Source organism: Lottia gigantea (assembly GCF_000327385.1).
Source record: "Lottia gigantea unplaced genomic scaffold LOTGIsca_17, whole genome shotgun sequence".
NCBI lineage: Eukaryota > Metazoa > Mollusca > Gastropoda > Lottiidae > Lottia > Lottia gigantea.
Genome location: NW_008708133.1, coordinates 877,450 through 895,489, shown reverse-complemented (window position 1 = coordinate 895,489; position 18,040 = coordinate 877,450). Strand labels below are relative to the sequence as shown.

Sequence of the window (18,040 nt, the reverse complement as noted above, 5' to 3'; positions counted from 1 at the left end):
ATCTGACATGTTAATTACTTTACTACCAGAATCTCTTACCAACTCTTTCCAAATCTTTTTACTTTATGTAGAGTTACTAGGTAAATCTTGTTGTGAATAATGTCATTTTGATGCGTTTTTTACCTTTGAATTCTAGATATAGCAATGATTTGTTTTAAAGAGTTCATTAGATTTAATACAGAGGATGAACTTCAAAATAAATAAATCTTAAATATTTCTATAATAAATTACTAGCAATATTATATTTGTTTAGTAATTTGTGTAGTTTTAAGGTAAAAGAAATTTATACACCATTACACTCAAGTACTTCTACTAAAATAAATATGTTTGAAGTTTTATCTTGACTACAGATATCAAGCTAGTTAGATTAAAAACATCACTGAAAGCTTTTTCAACATATTCCACCCAATAATTTTATATTACTTAACATAGACCTTTTGATTAAAATAATTTTCTTGGCATCTTGGCAAGTTGAATTTTTTTTTAGTTTTTTTGCTTTGAACTACATTCTGTTGTATTTATTGTACCTGTTTCTAAAAGTTATTTCAAATACCTAGAATAGCCGATGTAACAAGTGCTCAAGCACTCGAAGACTTATCTGACACCTGCAAATTTATGAAATTACGATTTCATGTACAAACAAAACAATAACTCCTAATCAGTTTGGAATTTCCTGCAATCTAGTACCAATACAACATTCACGAAGAGAATTTGAAAGATAAATGCAGACAAGAATTGGTAGTAAAGGTTATAAAAAACATGAACATTATGAGAAAGGAACCTGGGTAATGAGATGACTAAAAAAGATTGAACTTTATGTGCAAGATCTTGGCAAATGCAAAAGTTACACGAAATCATGAAGAGATTAAAGCTTAACAGGAATTCTAGGTTAAGTAACATCCTGGGTGTCTTGAATGTTTCCACCCATTATGGGTGTGTAGAATAGAAATATTTAAGATAAAAAGTTGTATGTGAAATGTTATTCATCAGTTGAAATTCACTCCTATTGAAACCTGTAGTGCAAGAGTAAAAAATGTAGGAAATTGTGACATTACTATTTATCACGTCCTTTTTCATCTATACTAATGTTTTGTTCATGACTTCCTTTCTAAAACTATAACAAGTGGTTTCTGGTTAATTATTTCAACATTGACAAACCTTAACAATAATACACACCATTAACCAGTACTAATTTTCAAATTTTTTCAAATAAATAAAATGTTGATGTTTAGTATGCATGTTATTGATCAATAGATAAATGCATCATAAACCTTCTGGACAATAGAACCAACTACTCTATTGTTTAGAGTAAGAAATGATATTGACAGGTCAAACAGCACTCTTTGTCTATTATGACTTAGTCTTTGTATCACAACGAGAATTGTTAAACAACTTTTTTTTTTCAAAGCATAGATACCTCTTTATAATGGCAAAATAATCTATCTATCTATCACCACGGTAATTTGTATTTAATGCTAGATAAATTGAAATTGTAGCTAAAGAATTAAGGAATTGATAAAAAATATTTGAATTTAACGATAAAGACAGGAAGCCAGACAGAGTGAGGTCTACTTGTAATCAAGCTATTTAAGACAACTTCTTATCAATCAGAAAGAAGAGGAATGTTATTGTAACTTGTCATAAAAAAGTACATTGGAGTCTTAAAGAAATAAAGAAATTGAGAAAAGAAACAAAAGTCTTTTGATTCCCTCACAGAGAGAAGACAGAATTAGTTCTTACACAGGCTCTGTCTATATTCAACAAGGCTACATTATTTCAATGAATACAAAAATCATTCAGCATGTTACTGTTAGACATCAGATAGTCAGACATTAGATAATTTTCAAATCAATCATAATCTGGACAAAAGATGAGTATTGTTTAAACAATATTAATTTACAAAATCATACATATGCTATAGATCAATGTTGGTTTCAGAAACAAGCCGAAGCTTATATAAATCTGTTACCAATACGAATATTTACAGATGATAAAAGTATAATTTACATAATATAGGAGTTGACAGCAGCGAAATGTACATTGGAAACAAAACAGGAAGTGACAAACATATTTACAAAAGGAAAGGGAATAGGGCCTAACAAATTCATTGGTGAATAAAATGTTATTGATAATGACAAATGAAAATAGTTGAGAGGGGATGATGGTGTTTATTGTTAATCAAAATAAAATAATCTTCGTTTTAAAACAGAGGCCATACTTCGACAGCGTTAGCTAGGTGTCAAAACGTTTTGTAGATGATATAAAGTTATGAACAGTTTGAAAGATATACAGATTTGTTTCTAAAGATAATTTTGGATTGCCGTTAAGAAGTGTTAATATGCAACGTAAATGAATAGGGAGAAGATTAATTGTATTGTTTCGTTGTTTTGAAAAGTTGCGACAGTAGAGAAGAAAGTGTTCAGAATTTTCAAAGGTGTGGCCGCATGAACAGGATGGATTGTCGGATATGTGCATTAAGAATTTGTGAGCGTTTAGTTGACTTTTATCATGACGTAGTTTGGTATGTATTATTTGTGATGGACGGTCGCCAGAGTAGAAATATAATGGTACAGAGGATTTTGAAGTGAATTTTACAAGCAGGGATTTAAGCTGAGAGAGGGAAGAAGAATTACGTATTGAGTCGGGCAGATTGTTCCAGATTTGTACAGTAGATGGGAGAAAAGATGATTTGTAAGCTACAGTGTTCCATGGAATAGTGCGAAAATTGTGCTGCTTCTGATGGGGTAAGGGTTTACAATCGAAATATGAGGTGGTACCAGAATTCTCAGATATTGAGGTGTTAAACCATTAATCATTTTATAAAATAGAGTTACTTTGTGACAAAAGCGACGATCGGTTAAACTTGAGAAGCCGGACTCTTTGTATAAAACTGAGTGGGAAGTTCCCCGAACAAGACCTGTTATAGTGCGAATTGCGTCCAAATTGATATTTTCTAATTTAGTTTCATCTTCTTTTGTGCAATTGTTCCATAAAACATCAGCATAATCAAATATTGGTAAAATGAATTGTTTGTATATAGTTTCTAGAGATTTCCTGGAGAGTCTGTATCTTAAGCTTCGAAGGCAATCGGTCATTTTAGAAGTTTTGGAAATTAAAAAATCAATATGAGAGCTCCACGAACCAGACTTATCAAAAACTACACCTAAATGTTTATGCTCATTTAAAACTATATGACTATATATAAATTAAGAGTAAAAAGCGACGGTTCATGTTTCCTGGAAAAAGTCATGCATTTAGTTTTATGAGGATTAAAATTTACTTTCCACTTGATAGACCACATGTGAATCAAATCTAAATCATGGTTAAGGGTGTTTCGACACCCCACTTTATCGTCAATTCTGAGATAAAGTGAGGTGTCGTCGGCAAAGAGACGAATGTTTGAAGTAATGTCTTTAGTAATATCATTAATATAGATTAAAAATAATAGTGGTCCTAAGACCGATCCCTGAGGAACCCCTGCTTTTAAAAATTGGCATCTTGAAGTCGAGCCTTTAATCACAACAGATTGGTTTCTATGTTCAATATAATTTTGTAAAAGTTTTAGAAGGTTGCCTCGGATTCCAATAGAATTCAGTTTATGTGTAAGACCTTTCAACCAGATTTTGTCAAAAGCACGACTAATGTCTAAAAATACCATCTTAATTTCTTTCCCCATATCTAAAGTTGATAAAATTTGATCATATATGTCAATCAATTGAAATACAGTTGAATCTTGTTTCACAAATCCAGACTGAAATTGAGACAAGATGCGGTTTAGATGAGTATAGATTATATTTTTAGTAGGTGGTCCTTGTCATTCCATGCAACCTTTCTTGTATTCCTTATTGTTATTACACATACACTATGAATCATACTTCACTTTGAAAATTTAAATTTATCAGAAATAATGTGTGTATTATTCATGAGAGAATTACCACCAATCATTTCAATTTAACTCAACTTTACATTGTTATCTTGACTTTTTAAACCAATCTCACAGAATTCTAAACTGTAAACATGTTGGAATTTGTTCTTATAAACATAGAATCTATTTTCAATGTTTAACTTAAAAGTATTTACTCGTTGTCTGTATGTGCTTCTTGACAAGATAATTTATAAAACAATATTTCTTGTTCAAAAATATTTATTTGGTATAAAAAAACATGGTAACTTGGAAATTACTAGGGCATTTGTTGACCATTTACCATTGATGCCTGATCATATTGAGATCTATCATTATGGAGGTCAATGGTGAAATTCCAACTGTAATCACAGTTTTAATTTATAAACATATCATAAAAAGAAAGCTTCTCAAATTATTAGCAAAAAGCAAACAGTTTCTATTTTTATCTGAAAATGCTCAATTTAAAGGTTACATAATTTCTTGTACTTACCAATAACCAATAGAGGGATGTTCTTTTAAAACAAATGTTGGTATAACTGGTAATTTCTTTAACTCATTTCTTGTTTCTTCTTCACTGTAATAGATAAAACAATTATCTTACTTTTACATCTTGTATATCAATACAGATTCTTATGTGTTGTTGTTTATTTTCAATTTGTTAAAGAGTAAAATTATATCCTTGGGATATTCAGAAGAAACTACAAAGGACCAGATCCCTTATATAGCAGGTTGCTCTTGAGGTTGTTTTGAGTACATGCACTAAAACAAACTCTATACACTAGTAATAGCTAGAGTTGAATTTATACATTTTTCATATTGTGTTTTTTACCTTTTTTAACTAGAATTTCAGTCAACATGAATACATTCACTATCTCTTAATACACTTGACTATATTCTCACAGGAAAATACACCAAATTGTTGACTTTACCACAATACTACAGACTCCATAGCACTTACTGTATTGTAACATTTTGTTAACATAACCTAACTAACAGGCTATTAGCAACTCAATGACAATATCAACACTGTTTTTTCTCACTCCAACTTCCATTTTTACCAGGCTTAGTTACTTTGAGTTGTAAAGATTGAATAGAATATTTAGTCAAAGATAAAGAGAACCTTTGAATGATGTTCATGAACACTCACAAAACTTAAGTTCAAAGGTTTCGATAATTACAATCCACAAAACTGTCCTTATGAATGAAAAAATCAAATCATGACACAATCAGTAGGCCAACCTTCATTTCAATACAAAAATTGAACATAATATTGAGCCATAAGACTGAATACAGTTCTCTTACAATCAAATACCTTGAATAGAACTTGACTGAATCAAAACAAAGTCAAAAAAATATTCCCCCTATTCATTAAAGAACAAATTTTGTCAAATATTGGTCAAATATTGGCCGAACTGCAGAAGAAGAAAGATATTAAAGTCTAAAATTTGTTCTGTATGACAGGGCATCACTTGATGCCAGTAAAATAACATTGACATTAACAATACAAAAACCTACATCCAACATTTCACAAAACCTGAAACTTAATGAGATTGAAAAGGGAAATAATGGTATTTGGCATTTCGATACAAATCAGATAATAAAATTAATTTCATCCCATTGCAATTTGTTAAGAAATTAAAAGTGATATAAAACAGCATAAGGATGCTTGTATTATTTATGAAGTATCAACCTCTCTCTAATTAGATCACGTCCATTCACTGAATGTGAAAAAAGTTTCCTTAAAAATACAAGAAATTGCAACTGGCCTTACAAATATTTCACCAAGATCTGATTAATAAGTCTAACATTAAAGCATTCTGTTGTGGTAGCACAAATTGACTTTGGTTTGACCTAAGCAGTGACCTGACTTCTCTATAATGCTTGAAATGACAATCTTTGATGAAGATGCCTGTTGGTTATATCAATAAACCAACATGATGTGATAACTTTTATCATGTAACAATAACTTAATCTAACACTATTTCAAATAGTTTGGTACTCAAAGATATGTTTTATCTTAAAATATGGTATTAAAAAACCTACAGGATGTATGTTTATGATAAATTAGAATACAGACCACAAAAAAATGCAGTTATGATTATAAACAAATGTAGTCTTTAGACACTGAAGAATTGAGGGAAAATAATGATTTGAACGCAGGCGAATGTTTCATTACCAGAATAATCAGAATGCTTTAAGAATCCACTCTGTTAAAACAGCCTCAAGTACTGGTTTTATCCTTTTTAAAACCAAATCACTTATTTAAATGTAGTCTTATATTTAAAACAATATGTGACACTGTTGATATGATAATGATATGATATGAATTAACAGGAAAAGATCTACGTTTGCAAAATAACCTTTCCACAAGAGATAATAAATAAGAAAGGCTTTATCCAAAGCTTAACACAAAGAATAAACACTGACATTACCTTTTCAGAGAATACAGTTTAAGATGAATAATCCAATATGTCAGCTAACAACTGTAGCCTGTACTAGAATTTCAATAGGAAACAGAGAGACTATGATATATAAGAAATAAATATAATATAGTAATGTATAAGTTATGTTATTGATGAAAGGTACAGATAAATCATTGAACCATGGTTTGTTAGATCAATCAACTATCAGATCTTATCTTTCTACCAGATATATTGTAAGAGCCATTTCATTGGTTAATACAAAACAATGACTAATGAAATGGAAAGGATTTCCAACTATGTGAATAAAAATCACTGATAAAGATTAATCTGAAGATAATTATAATAGAGATGTCATTTTACTCACTTATATGGTAGTTTTTCAAACTGGTTCACCATATGAATTTTCAATGACTTAATACACTTTTAAAAGAACCCCAACAAAAACAAATTTATCCATTCATATGCACACTTATTATATTACAAACATGTATTATCACAAACCACAACAAGACCTTGTTTGGTGAAAATACAGTTTACAAACAACAATTTATTTTTTTGACTGACTTCATTTCAAACATAAATTTTTAATATATCCTGTATGATTGTAAAACAGTAGTGAAATCTCTACTTGTGCCATTTATTTTCGGCAGACTACCAAACTATACACTGGTAATAAAATAGGTGATATTTGTTGACATAATAAAATGTGAAGTGATAGTAGAAGATGATGGTAGAAGAAAACCAGAGAAATATGGTAGAAAGATGAACAAATTAAAGATCATGTAAACAACAAGTGACCTTTTACTACAAAATCTTTTACCTCTACTCTTTTGTCCTAAACTTCGATGTTGAAATCCTCCAGGGACCCAATATATCTTACATTGTACAGGGTCAAGAAATAAATGTACAGAAGACTATGAGCTGCTTATCAAATTGGTTATAAATAGATCCTCAATCCTTCAAATGTTATTTACCAACTCTCAAGAGGCATCAACATGTAGTTTAAAGGGGATCAGCTGATCTCTATTTAAATCGGTCTTGTTTGAGAACACTACAATTTCAGTCAGGAAATGCTGACACATACATGTACTTGAAAAAAAATTAAAATCTTCCTGGTTTAAAAGTAAGTTTACAACAGGGTTGCAACTTTCATTTTCAAGAATAAAAATAATGCAGCAGTTTGTCAAAAATTATTGAAATAAAACTTATTGTAACCTTTTTTCTTTTGCAGTTTTCAAATCACGCAGAATTGTCAGGATATCATGCACTGCAGACTTTATCTTATTCATGGCAATTTTGAGGTTGTTAAAAAATAACTAGCAAGCTCATGATAGATTTGTAACAATAAGTGAGAAACTGTTGGAAAGGTGACAAAAAGTAATTACATGCCAGTCAATCCGATGTTATTGTTTTGGGTAAGAAAGTGTGAGATGTGGTGTGTAAGTGTGTGTGTGTGATATTATAATAGTGTGATATAACAGTAACCTACATAATACCATATTATCTCATACTAATACAATCTCTTTCACTTTTCATATTACACATCTTTAAAATCTTTATACCACCATAGTTATATTTCCTTCATATATAATCCTTTTTATATTATAAGATTATCAAATCCCTGCTTTATAAAATTTGTTTTTACTCCATTATACATTAAATATTGTTCATCTTTCAATACAAATATTACATAGATATGATAATAGGCCTATCATCATTCATAAAGACTAACTTTCAAGTTTTCCATAAAAAAAACTATCTGATATTTGATCATTAAACATATTAATTCAAATAGGAAATCTTCATAACTCAAATTTATCACATTAATAATATACATGCAAGATACAAAATTGACATAAATTTCCCAGTTTCTGGCAGACATCTTGTACTTTTCATAAGCACAAGTTACAGTTGTGTTAGATCATTGTTGTCCCATGGTTTATCAACAGAAATGGGAACTATGCCTAATGTTAGTTAGTTTTGCTTAAGTCTATGCTAACCCTATGTTAGTTATCACCCATTGCTTAACTCTATGCTAACGGATTTTCAAGTGGAATATTATAATTTCGGTCTTTTTACATATTATCAAGACATGATAATTAGAAATTGGCGCAAAATATAGTTATATTACATAATCTTACTGTTAATTCCCAATCCTTGGCATTATATATTCCTAGAATACTAACTGAATAAATGATAACCTAGAGAGTTACTGCTATCAATAGACAACTATTACCACCTTACAGTAAATACTCTCTACTATATAAAACTAGATTAGTCTATTTATATTCTAGAGGGTGACCAACACCTAACTTTATATACTCAAGTCTTATAACATATACTAAAACCTGCATTTCAGGGTTTACAAGAAAAAAAAATTCCTCCACTTCTGACATTTAGTAAAATCAAATATTACCTCATTTGTTTGAATACAGAATTTGACAGAATACAAGGTGTTTATGTATGACATTAACAATACTCAAATTGATCAAAACTTTAAAGTTGCATTTACATCTATGTAGTGTAAAATCTATATAATCAAAGTGGAAAGTGACTGATCTGAATAAATCAAACCCAATGATAAATATAGGCCAACATTCAATAAAGCTGAAAATTGTTTCTCTAAAAATATGTCTTCACTTGCTACTTTCTGACCTCTGTACCAGTTGTTTGAAATTGAAATTAAGAGTTATCATAACACAATGTAAACTTATCTGTACTATTTTGCCATAGATATTTCAGTGCAAATTTAAGTAAATAGTGTAAACTATGTGGTTGCAGAGTGATATGGCACACAACAGTGGAGTTATATCTTATTTTTTCTATATACAATAAACAAAGTACACAAGTCGATAAAGAAACACCCAAGTTGACAAGTATAGTAAATAGCAAACCAAATGCTTGTAAAATTTTATGTTTATTTTTAATGAATGAAGAATATACAATAGTTTATATAAGAAAGATTTCAAGTTAACGCCTTTTAAATTGTAAGAAACAGCTGTTTATAGAAGGACATTATATTAAAACTGAAATCTGTATCAATTTAAAAACAATAACAAGCCCAATTCTATCATTTTACATTAAGTCAAACTCATTTTCCAAAGGTAAACAAGAAATTCCTTCAAAGGGAATCCATGGATGAGTCGGAGTGCTTTATATTCAAATATTCTGGGGACTATAAGGGGTTAATGGTATGTCAATTATTACAAGATGTTATTTTTGTATGTGAATTAAATGATTAATCAGAATTTGAATCAACATCGAATGTGATTTATTTCAGAAAGATTGAGGAATTATGTCATACTGACAATTATTCTTTTCTACATGTCATTGCATTGGTCTAAAATTTACCAGTTTGGTTTCAACCACCAAGATAAGCAGAAATTCAACACTCATTGAGCCCAATATGAAACACCAGTTTTCATCCCAACCTGTGTAACCACTACCAGGGAAATTATAATTCAGATAAGTTCTTATAGTAGACTGAGTTATATTGTGGTTCAAGTTGACCAGGTACATATACTTGATGATGTCAACAGAATGTCCTACAGCCATGCCACCTACCTATACTCCTTATATGGATAAAAAGAACATAAATCATAGCTCATATCATCATGAATATATTATATCAGATGGTTAATAGTTTAAAAATAGCAATAAAAAATAAATCAGGGGGAAAGATCATCATGAATATAATATGAGTTGGTAGTTTAAAACAATAGATATTAAAAAACAGGTTTCTAGTGTTTTAAAAGCTGTATGATTTATGAGTTAAACTTCCAGGTCATGATAAGAACAGACAAGAAGGTCAATCTGTTATTCTAATCATTTCCTTTATTAATAACAAAAACATCTGATATCCTTCCTTAAATACATAGTCTACAATATGTATTATAATATTAGCAATACAAATTGCATAGATGATGAATTCTGGAATTAGGAATTGGCCATTTCGGTACAAAAAGGAAGTTTTTTCGTTATAAGAAATAATATACTGTCTCACATCCGAGTGAAAGAGTCCCTGATCAGAATGACTGGTGTGAAAATGATGATTATAAAATATAAACGTAGGCTTGTGGCAAGTGCGGCAAGTCTCGCAAGCGAATATGCTCACCAGCAGCTTGATAAAGAGCTAAATGTGAACTGTGAAACAAACTCTATATGATAGTTTGATGCAATATCACATTGTACTTTCATATATCTCTATTGAAACTACCTGGTTCTACATTAGGAGGCAGACAGCAAGTTTGCTTTCTAGAAGCTAAAACCAACTTTAGCATTGTTAAATTTAACTTAAATTTTACTTGGTTTATTGTGTTGATCCTTTTCAATAAATGTCACAGTAAAATTATTGGATCATCACCAAATTCAATAGTACACATCTTCATAATGATAATGACACACATACAAAAGACCAAAAAGATTCCATGGAGAATTGTAGCCTGTAGAGTGAGCACGGGTCAAAAAAGTGAAAAAAAAACGAACACGATATCAGAGTTTTATGCGACATCTCTCAAGAAAATCATCGGATCATCACCAAATTCAATAGTGCACAACTTCATAATGATATTGAAACACATACATAAGACGAAAAGATTCCATGGAGAATTTTAGCTGTAGAATGAGCAGGAGGTACATGTGAACGGATGGACTGACAGGGGCAACTACAACTAAAAATTACATTGCTCAATATAATGCATGTCTATCTAAATTTTCCCTTTTTAAGTCAAAATAGTTTTGTTCTATTTGGTATCATCTTACTTTCTAAATATCAAAATTCATCTTACAATTCTAATACAGACTAATTATAAGGAAATCATTGAGCATTGTGGTTTTAACCTTTACATTTAAAACTCATCAAGTTTCATATGCTATTAATCATACAAAACCTGACATTAGATTAGGATATAATAGAGTTAATTTCTTCCTTTATCCTGCCTTTAACTCTATACTGTGACACATTCTAACAAATTTTAATGTTAAAACCAATGTTGCTGGGTGTTGTAGCTAAAGAGCATGTCAATGCAGGTCTAATTGTGTCTTCTTTCAAGCAAATGATGAGAATTCAAATGACTCACATGTTGCAGCAGATAGCTGGCTACACCACATTATGTTCTGGTGTTTATGATATTTTGTGTGTAAAAGATAGATGTTATGTCTCATAATCCCCATTATAGCCATAACGATGCCACAATCATTTCAAAATCATTTGATCATGTAGAATTCAAGAATGATAAAGTTCATATTTACAGAATAAACAGATGTTAGCTCTAAATCCAATGAACCCAATTTCATCTAGTTTTATGACTTTGGATAAAGTAGTAGAAGGGGAAATTGTACCAGAATGTTATCTTATATGAAGAGTGTAATTATAATTCTATCATTGCCTGAATAACTATCATACTACTGTCATTTTGAACTTATAACATACTGGCCAGCTGTTTACCAATCAATGACTTCTAGTCTTAATGAACTCTTATTACCTATAATGGTTCCACTTTAAATAAACACAAGACTGAAATGTCTCTAGTTAACAGGAACTAATCAATTTATTCCAAGTCATAAAATAGAGGGGAATTTCATGCTCAACTACTTCTATCAATAATGTTTCTCTTCAGTTATCACATTAGTTGGAAACCAGCCTCATTCCAATTTTCTTTTTATTGCTGAACTTCATCCACTTGGTAGTTACCAAAAAACCATTGGTTATCATTGATTAAAATAAATAACTACATTTACACTCATCTAACAACTCTTTTCAAATAATATATTACAGAACAATAAACAGCAAATGCTGTCCAGCAAACTATTAAACTTTAGAAACATTTTTTCCCAATCCATCCAGACCCTCATTTGCCTTAAAAGTTTGCCTTGGATTGCAGGCAGCAAGCAGATGTTATTTAAAACATTTTCAAATTTTAACTGGGTCAGTTTAAATTTTGACATAATGTTCCATCAACAATAATATGTAGAACATAAAAACTTCAAATATATGACAAGTGACAAGATTTAATCAATGTATTGTTGTAACACAGACGTTTTGAATCACAAAGAAATCTTAAGTGAATATTTTCATTGAGATCTTTTATGTGACATTAGTTAGCATGCTCAGAATCGAACATGTTATACATTTTAAATCAACAGCACATAAAATCTGTGTACTGCAAACAAAAAAGAATTAACAGCATTTCTACAGAGTCGTCCTAAATGATCAGCCACTCACACACTTTTAGCAAAATATGTGTAGAAATTTTTACAGAATATTGATTAAATAATTGATTAAAGACATCATTAAAGATATTCCTAAAGACAGCCAGAGGGCATATCACTGTCATAAGGCTTGAATCTTTCAGAATTGACATCAATATTTGTCGTATTCAGAAGAAGTTGTCATAAGATCATTACAGGAATAATAAATGGAACTCTGATGGCATGGCAGTTGACAGTTACTTTAAATACTGTTTATTTAATACTTATTATTAATTCAAGTATTTTGTCAGATCAATATTATAAGTGCCTTAAGATAGGTTCCCTTATTTTCATTTATAAAAAGGAGAAGGCTAAAACTTAAATGAATAGAAAGCAAAGGTGTTCTAATGACTTGGAAAAGCACCATTTTGTCTCGCATGTCCATAATTAATTCATATTCCAATATTCAAAAAGGTTTTTTTTGTTTATCCAGACTGAACATTGACATTTATGATTGGTTAAAACTCTTCGTTATATGCAATAAGAACATAATGATATGATTAAGAATACATGATAATTCATTAGAAACACCAATTACATAATTTGACACTAAAAAAAGGAAAACCCATCCTTAAAGGGACACTGACTGTTCATATAATCGGTTAACAGCTCTACTTTAAAGTACTATTGAAGAATAATTAAAAGAAATATTCTAATGTAAGATTCTGGTTAGTTAGTTTTTGTACCTGAAATACCTAATTATGCTTAAATGTATGTCTGTTAAATCAAAATATTTGAACCAAATTCAAATTCAATATCTAGCAAGTAGATATTGTAGCATATGATTCCACTAACAAAAGATTTGGGTGGTTGAAAGGAAACCAGTTACTATTAACATGCAACTGTTCAACAGAAAACACAGCAATTTGCTAGTTCAATTATTTAATTACATGACAATAATAACAATTCTATTCATATTACATGTACATGTAATTAGCACATGGCAAAGAAATCCTGCATCAAGGTTTGTTTACTGCCTCTATTAATTTTCTGGGAGCCGCGGTGGCTCAGTGAGTTAGACGCTTGCTCACTAACCTGAAGGTCCAGGGTTCGGTTACGGCATAGGTCGAGATAATACCTTCGGGTTTTTCAATCCGGTTTCCCCCTGTCAATGATGCAGGTAAGAGGGGCTGACATGGAAAAAGCGTCGTTCGGATGGGACAATAAACCGAGGCCTTGTGTGCTACAGGCTGTGCACATTAAAGATCCCTCGACAGTTGGAAATCGAAAAAGAGCAGGCTAATGCCGCTGTCCTGGCAAAATTTCCCTCATGGCAACCTGCATGGCGTTGCCCGTCTTCATTAGTCCACAAGGTGCAGAAAAGTAGGACGTAAAACTCCATTCATTTCATTTCATTTCATTTCTATTAATTTTCTTAATTACAGTTATTTCCTTTAAATTCATGACTGTTTGTAGCATGTTCAAATCACAGTTATGCTCAGCATATTCTCTCACCATATTACAGAAAATGTTAATCTCATCTATGCTGATGAGTGATGGTGGTACACTGACATTCTCAATTTCATTATCACTATCACTATGATCCGCTAATAAATCCTTCGCACTTTTACTCCAATCAACCGGTGATTGGTCACATGTGGCATAATCGTCAAGTTCTGGCAACTTCTCGAACAAAACATTGTTTCAATATTCCCTGAATTTGCGTCTTTCCAACACCAATTTCATCGGCAATTTGTCGACCGCTTTTCCAGCTTTCGAAAAATTTATGACCTTGACCCTCTCGTTATGGTCGCTTAATTGAGTTAATTTGATCTCACGGGAGTGTAAATAGGTGGTTGCTGGTCGCTTATCAGTCGTTAATGTTAAAAAGTCATAGGGGGGAATTTATTGTGGTCGTATATTGAAGGTGATCGTTTAATAAAGGTACATTATCTGAACAGTGTCACCAAGGGACTACTTGTTATAATTATAATCTTTCAACAAGTCCAAGATGCTTAGAACCATGTCAATCAGATAATTTTTGTCTAAAACGTTGTATGACAAGTATTTGAGAAAGATTTGACAGTTAGAAATATGTTCAATTTGCTAAAGAATTATATTGACAAACATAATGTTTGAGATATAATTATATTGAACTAGTTTATGTAATAATTATAATATTTAGTGACTGCCATCATGATTGCTTCTTTGGAAGAGTAACGACAATTTGGTAGTTCGGCGGTGTTTGAAATACTTTCACTTATTTATCACCTCTGATGATTCATTTTTTTTCCTATGTCTAAAATCAGCTGTTTCAAAACTTGCCTTTTGATTGATTAAACCTTTTGAATTAGTGTATAGAAATAATCTCTGTATAATAGCCAATACAGCCCTAGTTTTATAGAAACTTAATGGGTTCTCTCTATAAATGATCATGTAACTTACCTAACAAAATCTCCATGAGAAAACTGTAGTACATGTGCTGCTAATTCAAATACTGTTTCACTGTCACATTCTATTAGACCCTGAAAACATGACATCAGATGTACATAAAGGGATTTAAAAAAGGTATTCATGCCTGTATGCATCAAAGAAACTAGCCTTTATTAACACCAGTCCAATTTACTGTTCGATATCAGTTGTTTAAGACATTAATATTTAGTTTGAATGATATTTGTTGCCGTGATGTCATAATGTTCTGAAATTACAACAGCAACATACGTCGAACTGTTAATTATGCATACAATATCAGTTTCCCCAATACACTTCCAAGATAATTCTGGATACTTTAATAGGATCATTAATCTGACAAGCTTCAAATGAATGAATTAGATGTATTAAATTCTATTATAATATTCAAGTACTAACCTTAAATACTGCTTGTCTGGCATTGAGATAAAATAACTCTATTGTGGGTGTATCACGTAATAATCCTATTGTTTCTATATAAAATCTGAAATTACATTACTAATATTATATATAACCCTAAAAGATATATTAACAAAGTTGTTACTATCAGTACAGTATAGTACAGAGATGTGTCTTAGAGGCTCATTTCTTAATTAATTTTTACTAATCACACCAACATACTATCTAAACATTACTAAACAAACCAGTACTTTGAAATGAAAAATGAATGCCTGTGCACCTTAACACCAACAATGCTTTAATTATACTCTTTATTTCAAATCTAACTTAAATGTAAGAATCCAACTTACCTTATGGAAAAATGTAAAACTAGTATACCACTCTTTTTAGGAAAGTCATGATCTAAAACACGTTTTTCTAAACTTAACCAATTATAGTGTCCACTGAAAACGTAAGGAATAATTTAAAATAATAAATCTAAAACCCAAACACCTATGATTTGTTAACAAAAGACATAGAATTTTTATAAACCTCAATTATTTACAAATATCTCATGCATAAAATAAAAAATATTTAATATTCAATAAACACCAAAAAATTATTTTATGAAATTCCTGCAGTACACCTGTTAAAAATTCAAACTAATACTTTAAAAAAAATGTTAGCAGACAAATCTTACATGGATACTTTTGACATTCAAGGATGTATGATCCTATGGTCACATGGCCTACATATTGTACCTAGTATATTGTTACTATAAATAGAAACATGACAGAAATATTACCCAATCTAAGGTATATAACAAGATTTACAAGTACTATCAAAAGGATGGTCCAAGTTTTATGTCACAGTCTCTAACTTGTTTACTGTATGATTCATGATTTAAAAATTTCACTCTTTAAAACTAGATATAATTTTGATTCACACTTTAAAAACACCTATCTTTTTTATATTTTACCAAAGAAACTTATCAAATATGAAAAAGATTATCTTTGTTTCATAGTATTTTTGACTAAACATGAAATTCAAAAATGGTAAAAAACTGCTGTTTTAGCACAATCTTATTCCAAATCTGTTACAGTGACTAAATTTAAGGAACAAAACTGAATGTTAATCAACTAATTTCAATATTAATTCAAGTTATATTATTAATTAAAGATATATTCCCAAACAATCAGCTGTTAATTCAGATTATATTACACAGACAATCAGCCATTTCAACTTATATTACACAGACAATCAGCTATTTCAACTTATATTACAAAGTCGATCAGCTATTTCAACTTATATTACACAGTCAATCAGCTATTTCAACTTATATTACACAGACAATCAGCTATTTCAACTTATATTACACAGACAATCAGCTATTTCAACTTATATTACACAGACAATCAGCTATTTCAACTTATATTACACAGACAATCAGCTATTTCAACTTATATTACACAGACAATCAGCTATTTCAACTTATATTACACAGACAATCAGCTATTTCAGTTATTTCCATTTTTATTTCCATTTTTATTTCCATTTTATTTTATTTTCAGTTAATTCCAGTTATTTTCTTAAACAATCAGCTAAGTCATATATATTTTGAAGACAGTTTGTTGATACCCATTACATGTATTTTTATAACTCTGTCTTTTAAAGAACCTGTAAGAGTTATGTCCCATTGTAAATAATTAATTGTAATATAACTAAAGTAAAATAGTACATTATATAGGTACTTACGTATCATCAACAAAGGCAATGCCAAAATATTGTTTTTCTTTTAATCTAAAATGTGATGATACCATGTCTAAAAGATCACTTGTGTATAACTTGGGCTAAAATAGAGTTAAATTGTAAGACATAAAACTCCATATCATTTTTCATTTTTATAGTCTCTTGATTGATATAGAAGTACATCTTTTTTTTTTTAGATTCTATACATTTCGTTTTCTGCTTTTCTGTTTTTGATTTCGCTTATGCATGAAGTACAGAGAGATTTTCAGTATAATCTATCCATCCAAGCAATTTTGTTTTCTCTGATACGCATCACTGACAGGCTTACATCAAGTTGAAAAATTCAAAAGCATTAACAAAGTCTATGTCAGAATCAAGTGAAATACTTTCATGTAAGAACTGACTTACCTATACAAAACAAGCGTATGTTTCTTGTAAAAGAAAACATTAGTGTAACCTTTTTTCCCATTACAAGGGCATGGTAGACCACAGTAGCTGGAGACTACACTACACATTCATTACATATCAGTGTAGTAGTACTTGTAAGTAATTGCATGTAAGGATAACCACTTATAAGATAAATATCTGGTGCCTATTGTACTGATAGTCTTGAATGGTTGGCTGACATTAATCAAGTTATGTTGTCAAAATGCCAGTAATGTTATTAGATCAGAGATTGAAGGAAATCTATAATATCCTGTCCTGTATTTCCTGCTTATTTCCTTCAGTATTTTTTTCAGTTTGATGAGAATAATAAAAAATACAAGTTACCTGAATGACTATGTCCAGTCTCCTTTCATCCAATAATACAACTTGGCTCTTTCGGCCATCGCTCATCTGAAAAATACATTAGAATCATCATTTAATACAAATTTTCAATCAGAATTAAGATTTCTGGAATGATTCAGTCATCAGAACAATAGTTAGT

At 30.3% G+C, this 18,040-nt stretch overlaps 1 protein-coding gene across 1 annotated transcript; it reads right to left on the bottom strand.

Moving 5' to 3' along the window:
- Positions 1 to 4,390: 4,390 nt before the first annotated feature.
- On the bottom strand, positions 4,391 to 17,949 carry LOTGIDRAFT_113425 (hypothetical protein; the record flags this gene model as incomplete). The annotated part of the gene is made up of 6 exons (XM_009051606.1): positions 4,391 to 4,478; positions 14,962 to 15,041; positions 15,385 to 15,469; positions 15,735 to 15,827; positions 17,119 to 17,213; positions 17,884 to 17,949. 6 exons carry the CDS (start codon positions 17,947 to 17,949, stop codon positions 4,391 to 4,393), a joined length of 507 nt encoding a protein of 168 aa, XP_009049854.1.
- Positions 17,950 to 18,040: the final 91 nt, after the last annotated feature.